The sequence below is a fragment of the Podarcis filfolensis genome (assembly GCF_964270895.1).
Source record: "Podarcis filfolensis genome assembly, chromosome: 2".
NCBI classification, from domain to species: Eukaryota; Metazoa; Chordata; class Lepidosauria; order Squamata; family Lacertidae; genus Podarcis; species Podarcis filfolensis.
Genome location: NC_139605.1, coordinates 23,410,247 through 23,433,926, shown reverse-complemented (window position 1 = coordinate 23,433,926; position 23,680 = coordinate 23,410,247). Strand labels below are relative to the sequence as shown.

The 23,680-nt window shown below is 42.2% G+C and overlaps 1 protein-coding gene across 6 annotated transcripts in view; it reads right to left on the bottom strand.

Moving 5' to 3' along the window:
- PTPRG (protein tyrosine phosphatase receptor type G) overlaps positions 1 to 23,680 on the bottom strand; it is a 538,241-nt gene that overhangs the window by 230,261 nt on the left and 284,300 nt on the right. For all 6 annotated transcript variants that reach the window (XM_083600381.1, XM_083600382.1, XM_083600384.1 and 3 more), the window contains exon 4: positions 23,341 to 23,489. In XM_083600381.1, coding sequence (XP_083456507.1) covers positions 23,341 to 23,489 — 149 coding nt within the window. The remainder of the gene's footprint in view (positions 1 to 23,340; positions 23,490 to 23,680) is intronic.

The following is a 23,680-nucleotide window of genomic DNA, read 5'->3' as shown; positions in this document are numbered from 1 at the left end:
AGATACAAAGTTGGCCTTCCATTTTTGTATGATTTCAGGCTGTCCAAGTGCCCCTATACAGTCCCAGATTTACAGAAGCTGTCGTGGTTTCTGATTTGATCCCAGAACGTCCCGCTTTTCCTTAAGATGTCCCTATTATAATTATCATTGGAGAAATTTTGGAGGGTATGGAGTTATGTGACCCCCCCCCCCCCCAAGCCAAGGGGATAAGAAACTATACAACCTTTAGAAGACATCTGAAGACAGCCCTGTAAGGGGAAGTTTTTTTAATGTTCAATGTTTTATTATGTTTTTATATATGTTGGAAACCACCCAGAGTGATTGGGGGGAACCCAGTCAGATGGACGGGGTATTATTATTATTATTATTATTATTATTATTATTATTATTGACATCCCTATTTTCATTGGAGAAATGTTGAAGGGTATATGATCATCATCTGCTGCAGAAGGCCAGAGAGTGTTACCATGGCTACCATCCCTGCAGGGGAGTCAATAAGATAATAGGGTTCCACTTGGTCCTCCTATGAAGCTTCAGACTGTGGCCTGATTCCTTAGGCCAAGCTGTGCTCAAAACTGCCCAACCCGTTTGTTCACTTGCTGAATGGCTTGGTGACCTGTCTGCTTTCATACTCAACTACTTTCTGGGTGGGCCTTTGTTCCCACCAGATATGCAACTGACTATTCACACAATTACATAGATGCAAACATTTCTCCTGCTTCTTTACAAGCATCCTAAAGGTAAAGGGTAAAGGGACCCCTGACCATTAGGTCCAGTTGTGGCCGACTCTGGGGTTGCGGCGCTCATCTCGCTTTACTGGCTGAGGGAGCCGGCGTACAGCTTCTGGGTCATGTGGCCAGCATGACTAAGCTGCTTCTGGCGAACCAGAGCAGCACACGAAAACGTTGTTTACCTTCCCGCCAGAGCGGTACCTATTTATCTACTTGCACTTTGACGTGCTTTCGAACTGCTAGGTTGGCAGGAGCTGGGACCGAGTAACGGGAGCTCACCCCATCGCGGGGATTCGAACCGCCAACCTTCTGGTCGGCAAGTCCTAGGCTCTGTGGTTTAACCCACAGCACCACCCGCGTCCCTACAAGCATACTAAGAATACACAAAAGAAGCAAGCCAGCTGTAAGAAGCAGCCCACCATCACTGGAAGAACTGCTCCAAATCATTTTGTTGCCCAAGGCAGAGCAGCAAACTGGGTTCCCCACCCTACCTCCAAGTCAATGTACATAGTACCCAAGGCCCTTTGGCACTGGAGACAGAAAATCTCACAAGCATCTTCCCCCATTGGTCAAAATACCACCACAATAAATTAAACAGTGAACCATTTGCTTCCCTTTCATGTCACTGAAAATTAACTACTTGAGGGCCCTCTGGCCAATGGAAAGGCAGACCTCAGTCACTGTCATTTATGGAAAATAATTACAAGCTGTAACATATGACGTCGTTGGGCAGCAAGGCAGTGTGCCCCATGTTCAACCACCTTCGTTAAGGTGGCATCAATTTTATATGATGGAAAAGTGAGGCATGCTTTTCTTGTGAAAACAGACCTGCAGTTAACATTAAGCTAATAAATGAAAGTTGAGATTTCTATTGCAGAAAATGTGTGAGCCAACATTCAGTCCAGAAGCTACTAATGCTTCTATTATAAAATGATAAATGTCACAGTCATAATCGGAATTTTTCAAGGGTTTCGGTGCGTTTGTTTTTACACTGAAAGCCAATGCATTAATAAAGCAATTGAAGGAGTAGGCATTTAAGTCTATGAATGTCAGTTGCAAGGTTTCACATATGTCATTCTGCAGTAATAAAAGACTTCATATATAGTGGTGGGGCCAAACATCGCTATTTTTATTTTTTATTAGGAAGCTGTCAGGACAAGAATGCAAGCAAATGGAAGAGAAAAATGAAGGCAACACCAATTAATCAGTTCCCCTGGTGACATTTTAATGCATTATTGGTACAATTATTCCAAAATGTCCTCAAAGGATCACCACACCTGCCTTTTTCAGAGTTCATTTTTCACTGAGTTTAACAAGCGGCCTTTCTGATTGGCTTTCATCTCCCAAGGTACTGTACCCTTTTATCCCTCTCCTTCTAATGTAGAGCAGAAGAAGTTACTGTAAATATCAGGTATACTGAAAAACAGTATCTTTATACTGTGCTTCCCTCCATGGCCACTTATGCTTTATCCTTTCACTGAGTGGTTCACTTCCATATACCGTATTTCTCCGTGTACAGTGGTACCTCGGGTTACATACGCTTCAGGTTACATACGCTTCAGGTTACAGACTCCGCTAACCCAGAAATAGTGCTTCAGGTTAAGAACTTTGCTTCAGGATAAGTACAGAAATCATGCTCTGGCGGCGCGGCTGCAGCAGGAGGACCCATTAGCTAAAGTGGTGCTTCAGGTTAAGAACAGTTTCAGGTTAAGTACAGGCCTCCGGAACGAATTAAGTACTTAATCTGAGGTACCACTGTATAAGACAATGGTTTTTTTTAATAAAATGTTCAAAATTGGTAGTCGTCTTATACACGGATAGTGCAGAGGGGGGACAGGAGATTGTTGACAGCCGGTCAGATGATTGGTGGCTTTGTTGAGGCGTGTGGTCAGGCAGCTGAGTGATTGTCGACAATCCCCTGTCCCAAAAAAGGCTCAAGTAACTCTGAGCAATCCCCCCCCCATTTCCTTAAAAGTGGGGGTGTGTTGTGCACTGAAAAATATGGTATTTTGGTATGTTTACCTCACCAAAGACTTTTCATGTGGGGACACTGTCCATGAAAGGGCAGGGATGGAAGACTAAGGAAGGAAGGGAACGGCATGGGAAACAGGAACTCCAGTTAGCAGTCTGCTGCCCTAGGTATCTGGTTCCCTTGAGGGAGGCCTCCTCAGCTGGAACAGTTTGCTTGGGAATGAGGGCCTGGTCAGGAGTGGAGGAAAGGCGACAGACAGACAGCATGCATGGCTGGAGCTAAGAAGCAAGGTGCAAGTCACCCTTTTACTCTGCCTTATTTTATTTTTGTGTGTTTATTTAACGACTAAAGCAGAAGGCCTCTAAGCAGTTCGCAAAAGACAAAACTAAAATATTCGTTTAAAACAAACTGCCTAGGGTTGTAGCCAACTAACCATTGCTCAGTCGAGGGACCTAAGTGAGTCAGGTCTATTCATTGCAATGGGTCTACTGTGAAAAATGACTAAGGCTAGATACAACCCATAACAATTTTAAAGTATAAAACAAAACCTGTGTCCTGTGGTTGGGAAGACAGAAAGAGGGTATGTGGGGTGTGTGTGTGTGTGTGTGTGTGTGTGTGTGTGGAGGGGAGGGTTAGGGATTTGTCTGTAAGAGAAAAAAAAGTGAGTGAGTGCATGAGTTTGTGTCACTTCTCTGGACCCACCAACTGCAGTCATGAGACCATCTTCAAATATCTTAAGGGCTGTCACATGGAGGAGGGAGCATGCTTGCTTTCTTCTGCTATGGAGGGTAGGACTCGAACCAATGACTTCAAGTTACAAGAAAGGAGATTCCGACTAAACATCAGGAAAATCATTTTGACAGTAACAGCTGTTTGGCAGTGGAACAGACTCCCACAAGAGGTGGTAGACTCTCCTTCCTCGGAGGTGTTTAAGCAGAGGGTGGATGGCCATCTGTCATGGATGCTTTAGCTGGGATTCCTGCATTGCAGGGGGTTGGACTAGATGACCCTTGAGTCCCTTCCAACTCTAAGATGAATGAACACACACATAATACTGGTGAAATGTTGCTATTGGCACTGTACTGGCAGTGCAGTATTATTGCTGCAATCGTTCAGCATGCTGCTTGCGCTGCCTTGCCTGCCCTTCCATTTCTATCTGAAACATCCATTAAGTTTCTTATTAACAATGGGGGCTTAATGAAAACCATACATTTCGCAATGAGTGCCTGGCCATGCATGGCATTTGTTTGGAAAGGGGATTACTCCTCTCTAGGAAAATGATGGGAGATTAAAGCATTAAAAATGTATGGCGTGTAATTAGTTTATCACTGACAGAATTTGGGGAGCGGGGAGGGAGCAGTCCTAACAAAACACACGAGACACTAGCAAGGGATCGCTTGGAAAGATCAACGCTGGTTCTAACAACTAGGAGAGAGCCTTCAACGCAATGGTTCGGCTTTGATATGAAACTTCTCAGCACCAGGGATTCCTCTCCGATGGGCTACTTCTGTGCAGGACACTCATGTATCTGTCAAACCCCCTTTCACTTTCATCAAAAATGGGAGCTAGGTGCCCCCCCCCCAGTAGGCTACATTAATATTGCTTAAAATATGCAAGAACATCAAGATATTCTGCAACAGCGTCTTTGATACCCTCAGCATTTATTCCCAGTGGCTGTTTCCAGGGAAAGTTGAACCAGGAGCAGAAAATTAACAGCAATTCCTCTTCCAACCACTGGAGGCATTTTCAGAACAGGCAGGCCACATTCACACGTAACACTAAGCCAAACTATCGCTTGAAGCAAATGTGCTAGCACCCAGGGAGGAAATATCACCTGCATTGTGCCATCCAGTACTTTAGCTCCATACAACACGGCAGCTAAGCCAAGGTTTGACTTAGTATGTCATTTGAACCCAAGATAGTGATTAAGTGGTCCTTAACCACGACCTGTAGCCAAGGCTTCTTTCATATTCTACCTTCCCATGACGTGCAAATCAGGCCACAGTGAAATACTATTTCTCTTACAATCATTAAAGCAGGTCTAGGTAAGGCATTATATATAGTCTTTATTCCAGAAATGTATTCCACATACATTACTATGAAAACAGTCACAGTAGAATGTCATTCTAGAAAAAAGATTCAAATCAATTTTAAAAACGTTGTTGCTATTGTTGTTTATATTTATCAGTTGCCTTATGTGATATAAAGTTCTAGGTGATGTGCAATGAGGTACCAAGCAAATGATTACAGCACATCAAAATACAAATAATAAGCAACAGACTGGTGGTTTCATATGATTTTCAATCATATAATTAAAGAAAACAAGCTTTACCTTCAGCCTCTGAAAAGGCAGCTGCAATATTTTCTCAAGAAATCAAAGACAGATAGAAAATGAAAAAAGAGAGGCGGATTGAATCTTTTAGTATGCGCTGTGGAAACTCAGCAGTTAAGCTCACCAGAGAAAACAGCTGTTTAGCAGAGCTGTCTTTACTTGGACAACACCAACATACACACGTACATATGCGCACACTTTACATATGTTAGAAGTGGTCTTCTCTCTCTGAACCAAGAGAGGATTATTTGCTTCAAAGTCATTGCTGTGTTTAAAGTCCACAATTGCTTGCAGAATCCTACCAGCGATATAGAGTTCTCAGAGTTCTTAAATCTGGCAATTTTCCAACTTCTTCCTCAGATGACCTCTTCAAAAAGCCTTCACTTGAATTCACAATTCCAACACATAGCCTTCAACAAGTCCTGTAATCTCCTATCACGATCCACATAGTATATTGTAACTTGAGCCCTTTTATGCCAAATCTGCCCATAGCCACTTCTGATACCTTAAAAAGAACAAGTTTATCTAGGAGGCACTAAAGTTTATCCTAGCTGACCAATCAAATATTTATTCAACTCCTTTTTAGAACAGTTTCCTCTTCTACCTTAACAAAGACTGTTCCAGAATTCTTCTCATCAGAATACAAGCTAATATCAACATTATACTGCCAAATTCAGGGCTGCTGTGTGAACACTCTGATATCACAGAAACCTGGGTGGCTGAACTGTTGGAAATTAGTTTTTTGATCTCTGATAGTCTGGAACAGCATTACTGATCTGCTTCAATGACATTTTTAGGCAGTTGGTTAATTTTTTTGGTCCTCAATCCTCCAGGTTTTGAGATATGGATTTTATTTCTAATTAAGTAACTATTTTAGTCTTTAGAATAATAATAACAATAATAATGGTAACTTCCTCGTTAGATGGTCTGCTTGTCATGTTGTGAATGTTCATAAATATTCTAACTGCTCAGTAGCAAATTGTCAGCACAAAAATGGACTGTGATGCTGGCAGTGAAACAAGAAAACTATCCAGAGTGCAACTTTATTTGTTTAGAACAGCACATTGATGTATATGTTTGTTTGTGGTGGTAACAGTACCACTACAAACAAAACAACCACCTAATGCAAATAAACCACCACCTCCAGGGGCAATGCATATTGTGGAATCGGTTTTCACTGATAGAGTTCAAACCTGGAAAAGATGAACTAATAAAGAAAACGTGCTTCAAAATTTATGGGATTTGGGGTAAGTGAACCCAAAATGAATGAGAACACACCTGCCTGTATCAGAAGGAGCTCATTAATAATGTTTGTGACATACACACTGTGGTCTTCAGATCTTTCCTAGCAATGCAAAATATTCTATTACAATTAAGCAGAGCTGCTATTATACAGCACCTTTTGTATGGTGTCAGGCAGTAATTAACTTGCTCGAGATAAAACAGTAGGCAACTGTGAAAATATTTAAGCACCATTTTTCCCCCTGACCTAAGTGCCACATGCACAAAAGAATGTGAATCCCACCTGGCACGCAGGTAATTGTTATCAGCTGAATAATACTTGGGACTCACACTTTTCCTTTACTTAAATACCAATGTTTCCATTGCTAGGTTCTCTATCTCACACACTGTGTGTCTCTATGAGTCTTATGCACTAGCAAATACTCCCCACAAGAGACATGAACTCAAAGCCTAGAGGGCTAGAATGGAGCTCTGGTTAAAAGATTAAGCTGTGAATGAAAATGACCCAGCTCAAATTTGAACTCGCTCTACTGCCCTAGGCAAGCTGCTCTCTCCAGGCACCCCGTTCCTGGCACTTGTACATTCCGGGGGGCGGAGACTGAGAGTTGGCATAAGGAATAGCCAGTAGTGGACAGTGTGGCTGGACAACGCTCATCAGATGTCCCAAACAGTTGAGCTGTTGCTGCTTACTAGGAAGGAGCGGGGTTATGGCAAGGAGTTTGGTGCTCTGCAAACACATTGGCGGAGCCAATCTGGCACTCTTGCTGGTGCGTCTACACTGTGCTGACCTCCTTGTTGCCTCCCTGCTCCCTCCTAGTAAGCAGCAGTGACTCAGCTTTGTACGCTATTCCAGCCACATAAAAACCAGAGCTTCCTTCACACACCTCTCTCCAATCCTGCATATGGGCAGGCATGCAAGAAGCATAGTCACACTTCAAGGCACTTGAAGCGGGTGGTGAAGCCTAGGGAAAGGCACTTGAGAAACAAGGAAGGGAGCAGAATGAAGGGCCTGGAGGTTCCCTTGCCCCTCTGCTTTAGAAGGACTTCTCTAACTCCTGCAAAGTTAAGTTTCAGCCCACCAGCCCTTTATACTTGGCATGCTCATTCAGTTTAGATTTATTTTACTAATATACGTTGAGGGACTGGGGCACGTAGCTTGGCTCGCTGTCCAGGAAAAATCTTTCTCCCCTTCAAAAGTAAGGCATAACACTGAAATGCAAGAATATGACACAGCAGCACGTACACAAGCAGATAAACTTCTCCCACCTGAGCTTCTATTACACTCCTGTACGCTGGCAACCCACCTGCAATATTCACAGGAGAGCCTGGGGGGCTTAAATAACTGACGCTGCAGCCGAGCAAGCAAGATAATTTTTTTGATGGAAAGTTATTGCGCCTGTGCACTGTAAAAGGAGGTTTGCTGATATTGGTGCCCAACATGGCACACTTTATAGACTGGGAGGATTGCTCTCTGCAGCATAGGGGTCGTATAAATAAAAGAAGCAGTCCCCCCACCCCCACATAGATACATGCACGTGCTCGTGCTTGCATACTCAAACACACCCATATCCACCCGCCAAGAGTTTGCACTCTGTTTTTATCTTGTTCAGGCATAAATCAAATGTAATCAGATTTTCGGCTGTCTCCTGAAGCGAACACCGGGCCACAATTCAACAGTTAAACACGCTTAAACCCACTGAAATCCACCCTTCATATTCATCTCTGACCTCTTCCCCCCCAAAAAACTGAGTTATAAAAACCTTGCTGCATCAGAGCTGAAAAATAGTCAATACACAAGACTTTTAAATGTAAGTCTGACAGGCAAGATCCCATATATTGTCAAGTACCATTCCTTTCCAAATATTACGTTTGTCTCAAATAGCAATGCCACCATGACAATCTTTACACAGTTACTGATTTATAATACACAAGGACATATTTATTGCATTGAACAGGCATCTCTAAAACAGGTAAGAGTTTACTTAAATGCATTGATCACCTCAAATAATAGCTAACCTTATTGGTTAGAAAATTGTTTGAGCATCATAGCAACAATGGAGGAGTTGTATTTATTTACAATATTGTTTCCAAAACAGCACCAATATGTATAAGAGAAAAATATGGAAATGCTTATTTAGAGAAAACTATAGTTCTTTCAGTTATATTAAATACCATGGGCATCTGGAAACAGTGGACAGAGTTTTGTACAATATTTATTTCATTTTCCAGTGCAGTGGAGAAAAACTGCCATCATCCTGATTGTCCCAGACACCCAATTGCTTGAACTGCACAGTCCAAATTCTGCTACATCAACTTATTTTGTGTTTGTGATGGCAAAGGAGGTTCTGCCTGTTTTAAAAACTTCAGAACTTTGTTTTGAAAACCACACTGGTGAGGAATGTATGCTACGTATGCCCAACTCCATTGGATACAGCAAAAAACAACAACCTGACAGGTAATTAATTATTCCTTCCCTCAGCCCTCAACCTGCATAGGACAGCAAAGAAAAAAACAGTATCTGAATAACATGGCAGCTAAAAATTATCCAGTTGCTTAAAGCAGAGAGAGTTTTGTCAACAATGACTGACTTTATAGCTACACCTTTCTGCTGCTTTTCAGGATTCACCTAAGCTAGAAACTGATGCTTTATTAGCTAAACTCATCACTCCCTTCAAAGAAACCCAGAAAAATGGAGTCTAGTCGGAAAACTTGTCACTATCTTATCACTGTGGTTATATAATCTCAAGCTCAATCAGAGGTGAAGCCATGACCTGGTTTGAATTTGTACTGATCGTATGTCCTGTTTCTCGGCCATAAATCACTTCCTTCCCTAGCTTCTCACCCTTATGATGAGAAGCACTTGCCTGTATTCTGTTATACAGAGAGGTTAGTTTTCACATTTATTTATTTTTGAAACAAAAGAACAGCTTTACTCCCAGGCTTTTGTAACAGCTTCCAGAATTCCAGGGCTTGCAGAGGGGACACCCTTTTCTTCTGATCCCCAAAAAATACATTGCGGCGTCTACAAGCCTCAGTTCTTAGGACTGATATTAATAAGAAAAAAACCACACACACCACAGAACTGGAATGAAAAGCCCGCAAGTCTCAGACTTAAAACATTGCAAGATGCTCCGTGAATCAGAAATAGGCTGCAAACACAGTTTCCTTTATAGGTCAGTGTGCAGAAATAGGAAAGAGAAGGAGGCAGGGAAAGAAACTGTGACATTTCTACTTCTTGTTCAGATGATGTTCCTTGCTACACCTGTAGGATAGGAATTTGGTCAGGGGTGCCACGGGCAACACTGGCCTCTGTCCCTCTTTCTTTCCTTCCCTCCTTCCTTCTGATGCCCTCTTGCATCTCTGCCTCCCAAAGGCTTGCACAGCTGTTTGTTGTAGCAGCCCTGGCTACAAGATCTCCAGGCAAATGGAGCCTCTGGGGCTGGTCCTGGGGTGCCTCAGAGTAAGCAAGCAAGTGGGCATGGGGTGACATAATTGGGCTCCTGAACACCCCCCCCTGGGTGCTACAGACTGAATGTAGTTCGTCAAGGGAGCCATGGATTCAAAAAGGTTGAAAACCTCTTACGCAAGGGCAACCGTCTGATGGATAGCTCAGTTGGTGGAGCATAAGACTCTTAATCTCAGGGCTGTGGGTTCAAGCCTCATGTTGGGTGAAAGAGTCATGCACTGCAGGTGGTTGGACCAGATGACCCTCATAGTCCCTTCCAACTCAATGATTCTATGATGAGAGAACATTAGGACAGCGAGGCAGCCAGGCGAAGACACCATCACATGTTTTGTTCCTGTGCTCTTGCTTTTAAATCAAGGCCAGGTGTACAGGCTTGAGGATCTACTTTGCTTGTTTACATGAACCTGATAACAACCAACTGGAGTCTGGTGCAGTGTGCATGGAGGATTTGGGCTGCCCAGACAAAAAGACTACAGGTCCTGCTAGCTAGGGATAATGGGAGTTTTAGTCCAAAAACAGCTAGAGAAAGGGTGTGTGTGTGGGTGGGTGTGCGCGCGCGCGCACGTGCGTATACAAAGCTAAAATGTCCATTTGCTGCTCCTTCCATATGTGCTTCCAGTTCTGTGCACCACTGGCACCTGCAAGGGTGCTCTGAAGAGAATGCAGAACACCACTATAGCCCTATGTAGATGGTACAACATCTAGCATAGCTCCTACCAGCTCACTTTCCTGGCATGCCCACCCCACCCCTAGTCACATGATGCCCAAGAACTGGATGACGGGGCTTTTTTTTAGTAGTGAGGTTCCTGCACCAGCTGCTAGATGACCTTTTCGCTAGATTACCTTTGAAGTTCCTTCTAACTCTGTCATCTAATGTCACATTCAAATATGAATTGTATACACGAGGGCACTACAGAATTGTAATATCCAGTCTGAACACACTGGGTTGGATCAAGTAGTAGTAGCTGGCGGACCCAGAGGTGGTGGGGGACCCTGTCTCTCACTGCTCATAGGCACTACATACTTATTTTTATTCATTCATAAAAATATACTGCTATACTGCTATATCCTACAGCTACTGTCTCAACATAACTAAAACTAAATCCTTCTGAACAGCCATGTGAAATACAAAAACGTGCATGTAATTCTGGTAAAACTGATGCAATTAATACTTTGCAGGCAAAGACCTGAAAAACACGTACACTTTTAATCTACAGTTTTATTTACTCATTGTGGGCCTTGCTGGGAAAGCCCAAATTGCTTCCCGCTGCAGAGAAAGCCTGTAAACTGGTCCTGCTTGCATCAAATGTAAGACCAGTAGAAAACCAGAGCCGATAATATTTTTACCCACTTTATATCCACGTCGACCTTTTTCTTCAACGAGAATGAACAACAAGAAACTACACTGCCTTACCAGCATGTTAAACAGAAGTTGCAGCTAGGTGACTCTAATTCCAAGGAAGGTGTGGCACACCTGCTTTTAGCGAATCAATTTGCTCATTGTCCAAAATGCCTATCATTCCTAAAGGCAATCCTCCTACCTATCATCACAGACCAGGGGTCCATCTCCATTCATAAGAACATTACTCTTGTCAAAGAAATTGAAGGTCCTATTCAAATCACAGCTTCCTGCCAACTCTGATCTCTCATTCCATCTTTCACACCATAATCTGCTTAAATTGAAGAAAACCCTGCTAGGGAAGAAATGCTGAACCTTCCACCTTCCAGTAAAGCCTGCAGGAGGATCATATCTGTCAGTTTGCATGTCTCAGCAAAGTGCCCATCAATAATGGAGAGGGGAGACAGGTGGGGGATGGGCTGTCTTTCTAAGGTATTCTGAAGACAACCTGCCAGGCCAGTTTTTCGTTCCTCTACCTGTGGCTGAATTCCCACCTGCCCACAACTGTAAAGCAGGCTTGTTTCTGTAATCAGATATTGAGTAAAAACACAAGTTAAACAGGTCATATCTAGCTGGTCACAATTTTACGAGGTCCATAGCATCTTTAATTATAAAACTGAACTGTTTGAACATTTGGATTCATTAGAAATATCCCTTTTTGGGCAGCACTTTTGGGGAAGGGGGGTGTCATATACAACATGTATCATAAATGGGTATATCTACATGAACATGTATTTCAAAGAGGCAAGCTACTTCTGTGCTGGGATTACAAAACTTTGTAATACAAAACACAGGGGTAACCATCAGTGGCAGACTTTGGGCTTTAACATTTCAGCGGCAGCTGTGCAACACCAAAATTTGGCATCCCAATACTTCCCATCTTCCATCGTTCGTCATTGTTAAAGTGCCCCCTGTGCGACCCTCTCAGTTTGGCACCCAGTGTGAGCAAACTGGTTGCGCTACCCTAAATCTGCTTCTGCCCAATGTGGTATCACCCCCTCCCGAAAAGTTGTTAGGCAGCCCAATTGTAAGGGATGAAAGCTGTAGTCCAACAACATCCGGAGGAAACCCCAAAGACTGTCCCTGACTTAGTAGAATTAAAGAATTGCCGACAATGCTTTTGGAATTCATAACTGCTATGCAGAATTCAGCACCAGGGAGGACCTCCTGGGTGTCTAAACTTCCAATGGTGCCCTGTGTGACTCCAAAATCCAGAGAGAAGCAGCTTGCCAAGTGAGATGGAGCTGCCATGCTAGCTTCCTGGCAGGTCAAGGTTGCTTCCTGAGAGAACGGAAGGTGCAAGGGAGTGGGGAAGTCAATGTGGTATAAATGCCTCAGTGGAGCCAATTCTGTGCTCCTGCTGGTGTGCTTGCACCATGCCAACCTCCTCCCCAAAGAAAGCAACGGTGACCCACCTGCTGGAAAGGTGGCACAGTGGCTCTGCCTGGCCTGGGCAAGTTTATGTTGTGATGTGAGAAGGGTGTGGCAGGGTGTGGGTGAACAGCTTCAAAAGGACAAAGGGTGTGCTACGTGTGAAAAATGATGAATGATATTCCACAAGCATTGGGCAGCCAAGCCAGGAGATTGCCATAGCACTGACCAGTGTTTCAGCTAAGCAGTATTAAGTACTGTAGCTTACAAATCCTATTACATAAATAAATGTCAATACATGTAATTTTAACATGCAATTTTCATTTATTGAACTGCTGGTTATACTTATAGATTGAATATTTTTTAGGTCAGCTTGTTTTTAACATATTATTTTATAAATATTTTATAATCTCTTTGATGAGTAAATAAAAAATAAGAAGCAGAAAAGAGAAGAGGTTCTATTTTGGGCAAAAAAGTAATGTACATAGCCACTGTACAAACCCAGCCTGTACAACCTGCTCTAGGCCTTGCCAAGTAAACAAATTAGATATCTTATGAGGTTGGTACCTTCTCTTCATTTTAACTTCATGCCGCTGCAAGCATCACTGATTCAAGTATATTTTATATTACACCTGGTACTCATTTCAATCTTTTAATCATCATCCTTTTATAAACAGAGAACACATAGATAAATCTCACTCAGCGAAACATCAAATTGGAAGTTGGATACATTAAATAAGGAGGTGGAATACAGAAAAGGTGTTCTGCTTGCTTGGATAATGGAACAGCGAAGCCAATCTCTGGGATCTTGGACTGTTAATATCACTCCGCCGAAACACATAAAAATTAGCCAGAGAACAGAACACGATTTCAGGGATAAGGCATCAGCAAATTGATTTTTAAGCACTATTATCCGATGGCTATCTCTGATTGTCAGGTAAAGCTCTCTTTGCTGCGATAAAGATATGACAGGGCAATAAGTTCTGACAATTATCCTTACTAATTATAAGCAAATACAGTCAGTTTATCTGATTTTGAATCATAGCCACATTTGCAAATTCACTCCACCATAATTTTTCCCTACCAGCTGTCTCAATCACATGTGAAGGAACTGTTGGAGATGTTCCTCTGAGATTACAAGCAAGAGATGTGAGGTGACAGGCCCTTCTGTTTTGATTCCCCATCCCAAGATCATTCTGAATGTGCATCATTATTCCAGTCTCTTAAAGGGCTAGGATAGTAAACAGAGAAAGCCTTTAATTACTAATTGCCACACGTGCATATGACTCTCTATAATGATAATTGGGGTTAGTTATTTTAGAGGTATTTTGAAGTGCCCTGTGCAGAATCATCCAAGAAACAAATATTCCTAATATGCTTAATTATATGAAATCAGTTTCAGGCAATGAGGTTAAGAGACAACTTGATTATTGCGTACAACCATTTGCAAAAAAAAAAGAAAAAGAAAAAAAAAGGAGGAATTATAACTTTCTCCTTCCCAAACATTAGACAGGCTAAAATGTACTCATGCTGTGTTAAGCTAGCATAAAGCTCATTCTTAAGCTGCAGGAAAGAAAGGTGTTTCCTAGGATAGTGGTATACAGTGAATGGATTTCTACAGCAAGGATACTAGTAGCTGTGGTGGTTTTCAAGTCCTTGTCTTGAGATATAAGGAAATCTTGTAATGGCAGTGATAACTGTGGCATAGTGGTTAGAATGTTGGACTAGGACCTGGCAAGCCAAGGTCCAAGTACCAACCCAGTCCTGAAGCTCAAGGGATGACCTTGGACCAGCCACTATCTCTCAGTGTGAGCTGCCTCACAGGGTTGTTTTGAGGGTAAAATGGGGAGAGAGAGAACCATGAACACTACCTAGACCTCCTTGGCCCTGTATACCCGAAGGAGCATCTCCACTGTCCAGCTATCCAGCACAGATGGCCTTCTGGTGGTTCCCTCATTGCAAGAAGCGAGGTTACAGGGAACCAAACAGAGGTCGTTCTCAGGAGACAACCATCTGACTTTTAGAAGAAATCTGAAGGCAGCCTTTGGGGAAGCTTTTAATGTGTGATGTTTTACTGTGGTTTTATAATTTGCTAGAAGCCTCCCAGAGTGGCTGGGGCAACGTAGTCAGATGGGTGGCAAATGAATAATCAATAAACTCCCTATGAATGTACCTTCTTATCTGTCACAGGAAGAAAAATCTCTGTTTTCCAAACAGTCGAGGGGCTGTGCTTGTGACTGCTCACTCAAGCCCATGGGAAGAAAAGGAAGTGGCTATGGGGACAAAGATTTGGGACTAGTAGGGAGCCAGAAAAGGCTGCAGTAATTGTGGGTGTGAATAAATCTGTATGGCTTTGAGGAGCTGGTCACGCACACATACACACACATATTTAGAATCAATGATTAAAAGGCTGCACCCCATAAAATCTTTCGAGACGAGGATGACACCTAGTTACTATTCACATAATAAAAAAGTTCACCAACCCTGATTTAATCAGTAGATTGAATTTACGAAACTTTACTTGATTTTAATTGGTGAAGTGGGGCTGAAGGTAAAAGACACACCTTTTGAGTTTTGAGCCTCTTTGTTCCTGGCGCTTTAATATACTAGCAAATGAAAAATATATATTTAAAATAGTCTTTCCAGTGACTATTTCAGGTCTGTCAGTGCCTGAAGATGCAACCTTTCTGAATATATCTTGTATAGATCAGCAATCTAGACAGGAAACCAGTGAAAAAGCTAGACAACAATGGAATATCAAAATAGAAATGAAATTAAGTTTAAAAGGAAGATTTATTTGGGGTAGCCTTTCCTTCTCTCCGGTGAATGGCAGAGTTGAAAAATCAAATCTTCATTTCTCTCCCCCCCCTCCATTAAGATTTGGTAATATCTAGGTTTATTTAAATGTGATTGATCAATCAGTTATAAATACACCAGGTGATTAATAAGCTAAAAAGTATTTAATCAGCTGACAGCTCTCCCAATTAAACAAATAATAAGCCTAGGGCTGCTGTAATCATTTAATGTCAAATTTAGGTCACACCCACACATCTGAAGATTATTCTAGGGTAGGTAATTCTGAAGGGTTCACTAATTTGCAAGAGTTTGTATGCTGCAAAAAAAACCATATGGAGTTTTAGCTGTAAAACCTATAGATTTAACAGCAGTATGCAGTATATGAGTAAAGAAAGTAGCGGCCAATTCATGCCACAATTTTATTTAATAAAAGTACACACAATTTCCTGTGAATCTTGAAACTATCCATTTGGTATGATTTCAAAACCCAATCTGGCCTCTTTTATTAGCCGAGCCTAGTTACTATTTATAACCTTTTTAAAAAGAAACTCAGACGGTAAAAACATTTCCCTAGTGTCTCTGATATGTGTCTTCTTTTTTTAAAAAAGAGGGGGGATCTTTGTCCACTTCTAGCTTTCTAGAGCTGGAGAATCTACGGTAATTTTTAAAGCATTAGCATCACTGTATCTGTTGCCTTCCATTAAATGGGTCTCATTAACTCTGTCAAATTCTCCAACCTCTTTATTGATTTTTTTCTCCAATTCAAAATAACTTCTTTCTACTAGGAACTTGCTGTCAGTCTTATCTAACATCATCACCTCCAACAAATCTCTCCTGATCTCAACAGCACACACCCACCCTGCCCCACAAGTCTCTGATTAAACTTGTAGAAAATTGGAATTATGTTGAGATAAGATGCCTAACTTTTAGTCTATCATTATATCATAATTACAGTGAAGCAGCACTGACACATCCTAGAGGTGAACCTCAGGGGAAAATAAAATGCTGCCATCAGGCTCTCATCAATGTCTAATGGTGCTGTGCCCAATGGATGGATCCTTCAAACTGAAATTCTGCATGCACTCTGACATTTGAATGATTGAAAGCTAGTTGCCTCTGGCAGACAGCAAGATGACAATACCATAAAATAAGACTATGCTGTTCTACTCCACAGCTTCTTTTCTCAGACTATGCAAAACCATTCCTGCAGACCATCCATACATCTGCAGAACACATTTTAATTTCAGACCTTCCTCTCCCAATTTCCTCTTAATTATCACAGGGCATTCGCAGAAAAGATCAGCCAGATGGAGATTAAATATTTCACTACTGGAAGATGAAGCATTCTGCTGTAAAATGGAGACTTTATTGCAATAAAATCATTAATTAAAGACATATCCAATTCCCTAGTCACAAGATGGGAAACACAAGAGACAATCACAACAGGGTAAGTGCATCAGCTCAGACAATTACATGAACACAAGCTGTAACTGACAACCGTCTTGGACAGAAGAGAAGCCCAGACAAGGCAAGCTTTCATAAGAATTATAGCCATCCTTCTTCCTTAAAATTAGACCACACTGAATACTTCATGAAGACAATCCCAAGATGTTCTTCCAAGCAGAGGCAGAGTACAGGGGAATGAATGAGTCAGTAGAGGAACTCTAAGGAGACAAGATTATCTTCTCTTGCTCGAAGGCTTATTAGCGAATGTAGGATTTACCAGTAGGCCGAGCCACGTAATAAAACACATCGTTAGATTAACACATTATATGACATGTATAACTGGATGAATGCATAAAACTGCTAATCATCAGAAAATTAAGTCTGAAGGATCACTGAACTGTTTTCTCTCCAGTCAACAGACATTTTCTCTTTACAGTACAATGAAAGCCAAACTAGTGAGTGATACATCTAACATGGCTTGGCGTATATCACCAGTCAAGCCGTACCTGAAATTTAAATGCCACAAAACATGAAACCCTCCACAAAACAAGTGGTCCTCAGATGAAGAGCAGTATTTAAGTTTAATAAACAAAAATAAATACATAATAACTTAGATATTCCATTCACCAAACACCCTTTAAACTAAGACTTGCACAATTTCACCTGTGCTTTTGCCAGAACAACCTCTTGATGACTGGAAACTAATAATATCCTTGAAGCCTGTCAAGCAGAAATTAGCTGATTTATTATTTACTGACCTGAATTATGAGAATGTTTATTTTATATTGAAGATATACTGGATCGGATCCAGATTTTTTAATTTTTTATTTTTTAGTGTAAAGTCATGTCCCGTGTTCCAGAGTGCATCTTATTTGGAAACCAGAATACAAGTATTTCAAAAGTAGATCTATAAAATCCCCTTAGGTATTGCACATGTAACCCTCTGGATAACACAGGATTAAGGTCCCACTGACAAACTCCATTTTCCTTGTAAAATACAATGAAAATCCGCATCCTTGCATTGAATTACTTTGCCATAAGCCAATGCAGAACCCATATCTAGTAGTGGTCAGCGTGGTGGTGTTTGCATGACCTCCCGGCAGCTGAGTCACTGCTGCTTACCGGGAAGGAGAGGGGGAGAGGTGATGCAGTGTGGAGGTTGGCTGAGTGCAAATGCACTGTTAGGAGTGCAAGATTGGTTCTGCCAGGCATGTTTCCACTGCCCCCATGTCCCAGTAAGCAGCAGCAGCAACTCAGCCGTCAGGAGATCAGGTGAGCACCACCACCCGCCACTGTTCATATCTTTGTCCCTTGGAAATTTGTGAGACTCAAAAAACACGCCGAGATCCAAATAGCTTTTTTTACTGTTGCCCAAGGGCTTGCACTCCCCTACTGCGATATCTGGCTGTTTTTGTCTTTCAAAAGCAGTGTCACAAACTGCTATTGAAATTGCCCTCCATTTCAACAGCTGCTCTTCCTCCAGCACCTCTGGCTTCCATGAAAGAAAACAGCACTAAAGCCCTTTTGGGCACAATGCTCTTTTGGTTCCTTGTTACAGAGAAGAGTTTTGTGCACCTGTCCCTTTTTGTTTGCCCTCCTATCACGCTTTGAAGCAGTGGCTTGCAATTCTTGTTTGGAAGGCACATACAACCCCCTCCCCCGCCCAGATTGGTCTAACAGTACACGAGAAAGCCACACTGCTGAAGCTAAGCAGGTTTAGATCTAGTTAGTGTCTGGATGGGAGACCACCTAAGGAACCCTATGAACGCTGCCTTGAGTTCCATGATGGAAGAACTGCGGGATATAAATTTAACCGGTAATTAGCCACAGTTTGGCACTCCAGCTCCAATAGTTCTCTACGGTTTGCACTAAAGAGGAAGCAACTACAGTGGTACCTTGGTTTGCAACCGCTTTGGATTACAACCGTTTTGGATTAAAACCACGTCAAACTCGGAAGTGCGTGTCCCTTTTTTTGGATTACAACCCATTTTTGGGTGGAGGCCCCATTGGCGAAAGCGCGCCTTGGGTTACAACCTGTTTTGGTTTACAACCAGACCTCCAGAACGGATTAGGGTTGTAAGCCAAGGTACCACTGTACTTGAATGAGAGTGGGTGAGGACATATGTGAGTCCAAGGCTTGCTCAGGTACTGCCATATCCAGCTCAGTTGGTAGAGCATGAGGCTCATAATTTCAAGGTTGTGGGTTCGAGCCCCACATTGGGCAAAATGTTCCTGACCATTGTGGTCCCTTCCAAATCTACAATTCTACGATTCTATGTCTTGGTGATATACGTGAACCAGCCCAGCATGCCCTTTCTGTGCATATGGATTCTGCCAAAGCAGCAAAGAGTTACCATGCAATTCTGTATTGTATTGCATTGTCTTTGTTATTATTAACTAAGTTAATAACATCATGCAGAAAAAGGACTGGGAAAGTGCACTAACTTGCCTGGATGAAATTCAGAAGCCGTTTCAAGAGAGGCCCTTGTCAGAGAATCAAGCCCTAGCCACTGTAAGCATGCTAATTTGCAGGGATTAGGTCTCCATGGCATGCTGCAGTATGGTCCTTGGAACAAGATTCTCATTTACTAAGTAAATTACTGTACATTATTGTATAATGGTGTTCACATTATAACTGACAATTAGAACCATTAAGACGAAAGCTCATAAACAGCTGAAAGCTCACATCAAATTAACACAGTCATGATTGAAATCACTCTTCTGATTTCTGCTCTTCACAGACATAATCAGCATCTTGCATAGAAATGAATAGGCAATGAGCAAAATCGCAGCCAGTGAGCAAAATGGCAGAGGTGGTGGGGGCTCTGCCAATACAGAGGTACATGATCCAGCCTACATTATGACTGTTGAACACATTGTGTCCTTTCTGTGCAAATGTTCTTCTGCAGCAACAGCGGGCAACGTATTAGTTATCACACAAGTCGCTACTCTCAAGAGTCTCATAAGTATCAACAGGTTTTCTAATGAGGGAACTCTGCATTCTGCATTAGCTTACCAGAAGTTGGTTTACTACACTATTAACAGCAGACCTCTTTCAACTATATGCATCTGCTGGCGGCTCTAAAGAGAGGGGAAAGGCACATGTCAAATTTCATGTGTTGTCAACCAAATTATGGTTGCAGATTACCTCTCTTCTCCCCCAACCTTATACTGAATACAACATTGATGTCTCACATCGAATGTCAAACTAGTACTTTCCAAACTCCTCTTAACTTGGACCACTTCACTTGAAGACACCGTGTGCTGCCAGACAGACATTAGAACGAGTTGTTAAACACTGCACATTTGTGTGCCACAAGATGGAAGTACCCTTTGGCAGCCTTCATACGTGGCTAAAGTCCTTGGGTGGTATACCATGGTGGCTTTGTGCAAGCGCTTCTGCTTAGGCAAAGTGTAGCATCAATTTTTTACCAACCCTTTGCTGACATCCCATGCTCCCCAAATCCCCATGCCTTTTATGACTTTGCAAAGAACTCCTTGGTAAAACCCGAAGGGAAAACATGCAAATATGAAAGTTTTAAATAGAATCTTATAACCTTGCAATTCATCATATTATTGGAAACAGCATTATCCCGAATCAGACCGTTGGGTCCATCTGGTTCGGTATTATCTACACTTAATGGTAGCAGTGTTCCAAGGTTTCTGGAAGGGATCTCTCTCCAAGAGATTTAATCTTGGAACCCTTGCAGACAAAGCAAGTGTTTTACTAGCGAGCCACAGCCAGGGTCAGCCCACCCACCAGGCAAGGTGATGCAGCCACCTCAGGTGGTAGGACCACTGCGGCAGCAGATCTAGCCTCCAAGGAATACATTGCCTGCTGCTGCCACCGCCACCATGATAGCAACAGCTGCGGTACGCTCACAATGGCTTCTGATTCCCACTTCAACCATCAAGGTTGAATCCCCACCCCTCTGTTCCTGATTTAGATCTTCACTCCCCTGCCCTGGTTGTTTATGTAGAGATTGACCCAACCCTTCTACCCTGGCAGCAGGGAAGCACCATTCTGTGGTTCACCTCAGGTGCCAAAGTGTCTTAGGCCAGCCCTGGCAATAGTTCTTCATCTTTTACTGAACTTGGGGTGGGGTGGGGAAGGTAGAGTGAGAAGATGCAAGGATCTGGAGCTAGACACCAAGGCAGACTTCAGGAAAAGGTTAGGGAGGGTATTGCGAAAGAGAAGTTGTCTGTAGCATTTCGGAAACACCCCCACCCCACCATTTGGCTGCTCATCTGTTCGAAAAAGGATGTTGCTCTTGATTCTACAGAGGAATAGGACTGGAAGGAAGGGTGTTAACTTTTTTGCTTAAATCCCTTTCCTTCTGAAAACAAAGCATAATCAAACATGTGTATGAGACTGACGCTTTAATTTTTTTAAAAGAAGGGTAACAACAGTCAGATAAATGCACTGCCTGCCTTTGATCCAATTTCTCTTTAGAGAACGTAATGAAAAGGATTTTCTTGTATATCCTATCCCCTAATTTAACATATAAATCACTCACAAAAATATGATCCAGATGGGCTCCAATGAAGGAAACCAATTAACTCACACTGCCTTACCATCTGACACATTAGCTGTGATAATAAAAATACAAACAACATGGTCAAACAATAAGGTTCTGTCTTACATCTGACATTTCCAATTAGTTTTGTTATTCTGTGAGCTCTCCCCCAACCCTCCACGAATAGCCTTAACAACAAGCATTTTGTTTTCCAGCAAATGCACATACAAACTCCGTGTTTACAGAACAAACTCTGCGGATGAAGCAGATTTGTCTGCATCCCCCAGTGGGGCAATCGTTGGAACTAATGCACACTGCATACCGTCCACATCTGGCTTCTCAATTAGGTTCAGATCACATTTTGCTTCCAAGTGCTCTGGCAGCAAAACGGTGCCAAACCTGGAGGACAAAGTACTTGTGGGCACTTCACAAATGTTTGACCTGTGTCTATGGGCCACCACAGATCAGCAAGCCATCACTGCTGCTCTTGTTTTCTTTTATGGGTTTCCTAGAAATGCAGCCCCTAGCATGAGGCAAGACCCTATTTGGCAGGGAGTTTTCACTGCAACAAGTCCCTGCAAGCTGAACTACAATTAGGCAAAAATGCTGGAAGTACACAAAGGCAGTTTTTCTACATAATGCATTGGGGGCCTGGCTCTGGAAGGTATTGAGGGAGCAGCCTAAAGAGCAAAGCACACACTTCTTAAAGAGTTGTTCTCAAAAGGTTTCATTTCTTGGATGGTGAAATGAAACTATTTTTCTCTATCCATGTAACTGTTTTACCTTAACTATGTATGCTAGGTACTGTTTTTTCTTTAGTCTCACATACTTGTTTACAGAATGCACTTTGACAATTAATCCCCGCATAAGTGACATGTTTGCTTCCTAGCTGTGCGGAAGGAGAGCAGCAAGGAGAGAAGCCTGTGAATGGGTTCTCCTCACACACCCCCAGGAAGACTGCCAGAGTATACCTTTCTTAAAATTACTGAACTGAACAGAATCCCTCCCGTTTTCAAAAGAAACATATAATCCTAGTTCAAAAAGAAGAGAAAACATCATTAACGAACCAAGTTTTTAAGAGGAATACATAATTGTGAGCAAGTCAACCCACACCAGTGATTCTGCTAATTATCTAAGCAAAGCCAAACGTCAGTGTTTCATGACAAACCATCAATGATGCTCTCTGCTTATGCAAAACCATTCCCTCAAAGACTATACTGTCAAGCAAAGGAAAAATGTGGCTCAGTAATCATCTCTCAGTACCTTAGAAAGTTGAGGGCCTAAAAGCTCAACTTGAATACAGTATCAGGCTTGTTACACAAATATGACAAAAGAGGGAAAATCACAGGGTTGTAATTCTAGTCTAGGTAGAAAATGAGTGCTGCCTGCTGCTCACTGACACAAAAAACAGGCGCTAAAACTCGCTGAAACCATCGTCAGCATCATCAATAGAGAATTTAGTGGCACTGTACCTGTAAGTTTGGCAAAATGGGGCTACCCACAAGCAACATAGAAGTTTCTGCATATTCCAGGTTCTGCTCAGATACAAACACATGCACACAAACATACATGTATGCACACACACACTTATAAATTGCAAGAACAAATATACAAGAAACCCAAATGGCTTGATGAAATCTGAGCATGCGCTGCTGCAAATGCCACTTGTTGCATATCAACCTTTAGGACAGATAGAAGTGGCTTAGCAAAAAGAAAAAAAGAAAGCCTTGAGGGCTGAAGCAAGAGGCTCATGGGCCAGAGGTTCTCTGCTATTAGTATATATAGGCATCAGCTGTGGAGCAGCCACTATGCTGGGCATAAGACTTTGAGTCAACTGCCGACCAAATAATCCCATATATCTCCTGTTTATTTTAAATTGTAACTTCAGAACAGCAAATGAAACTTTCAGTGAAAATGCAACAGCAAACCACCAGAAGGAAACTCATGGGAAAAAGAGCAAGTTAATACAATCTGCAAATTCCACTTCTGACAATTCCACATCTGACAAGTCTCATATTAAAACAATACACTTTTCATTAAAATGCGAGTGCACTTGCTTTCAACCAACCTCAACTGGGAATCTCCTTCCGTTGATGCTGTGCTCCGAGCCGGCTGATCCATTGCTTTGACCCCAGTGAAACTCAACTTTCTCAGCTTTAAATCTTCCTGGTAGCCCAGCACCGCTGATGAAATAATCATCCTTTAAGAGGATAGCAACTGAAAGTAGAAGAAAAGGGGAGAAAGGGGAGAACAAAATTGAAAACACTTCGGCCATTGATGTCAACCATAAGTCTGCAGTTGTTTACATGGCAACTATGTCCCTGGTTCAGGAATTCTTTGGGGTACAGATGAATGCACGGAGGGAACTCATAGAAGTCACAGCTGCAGGTTCTGGCCCCTATTCATTC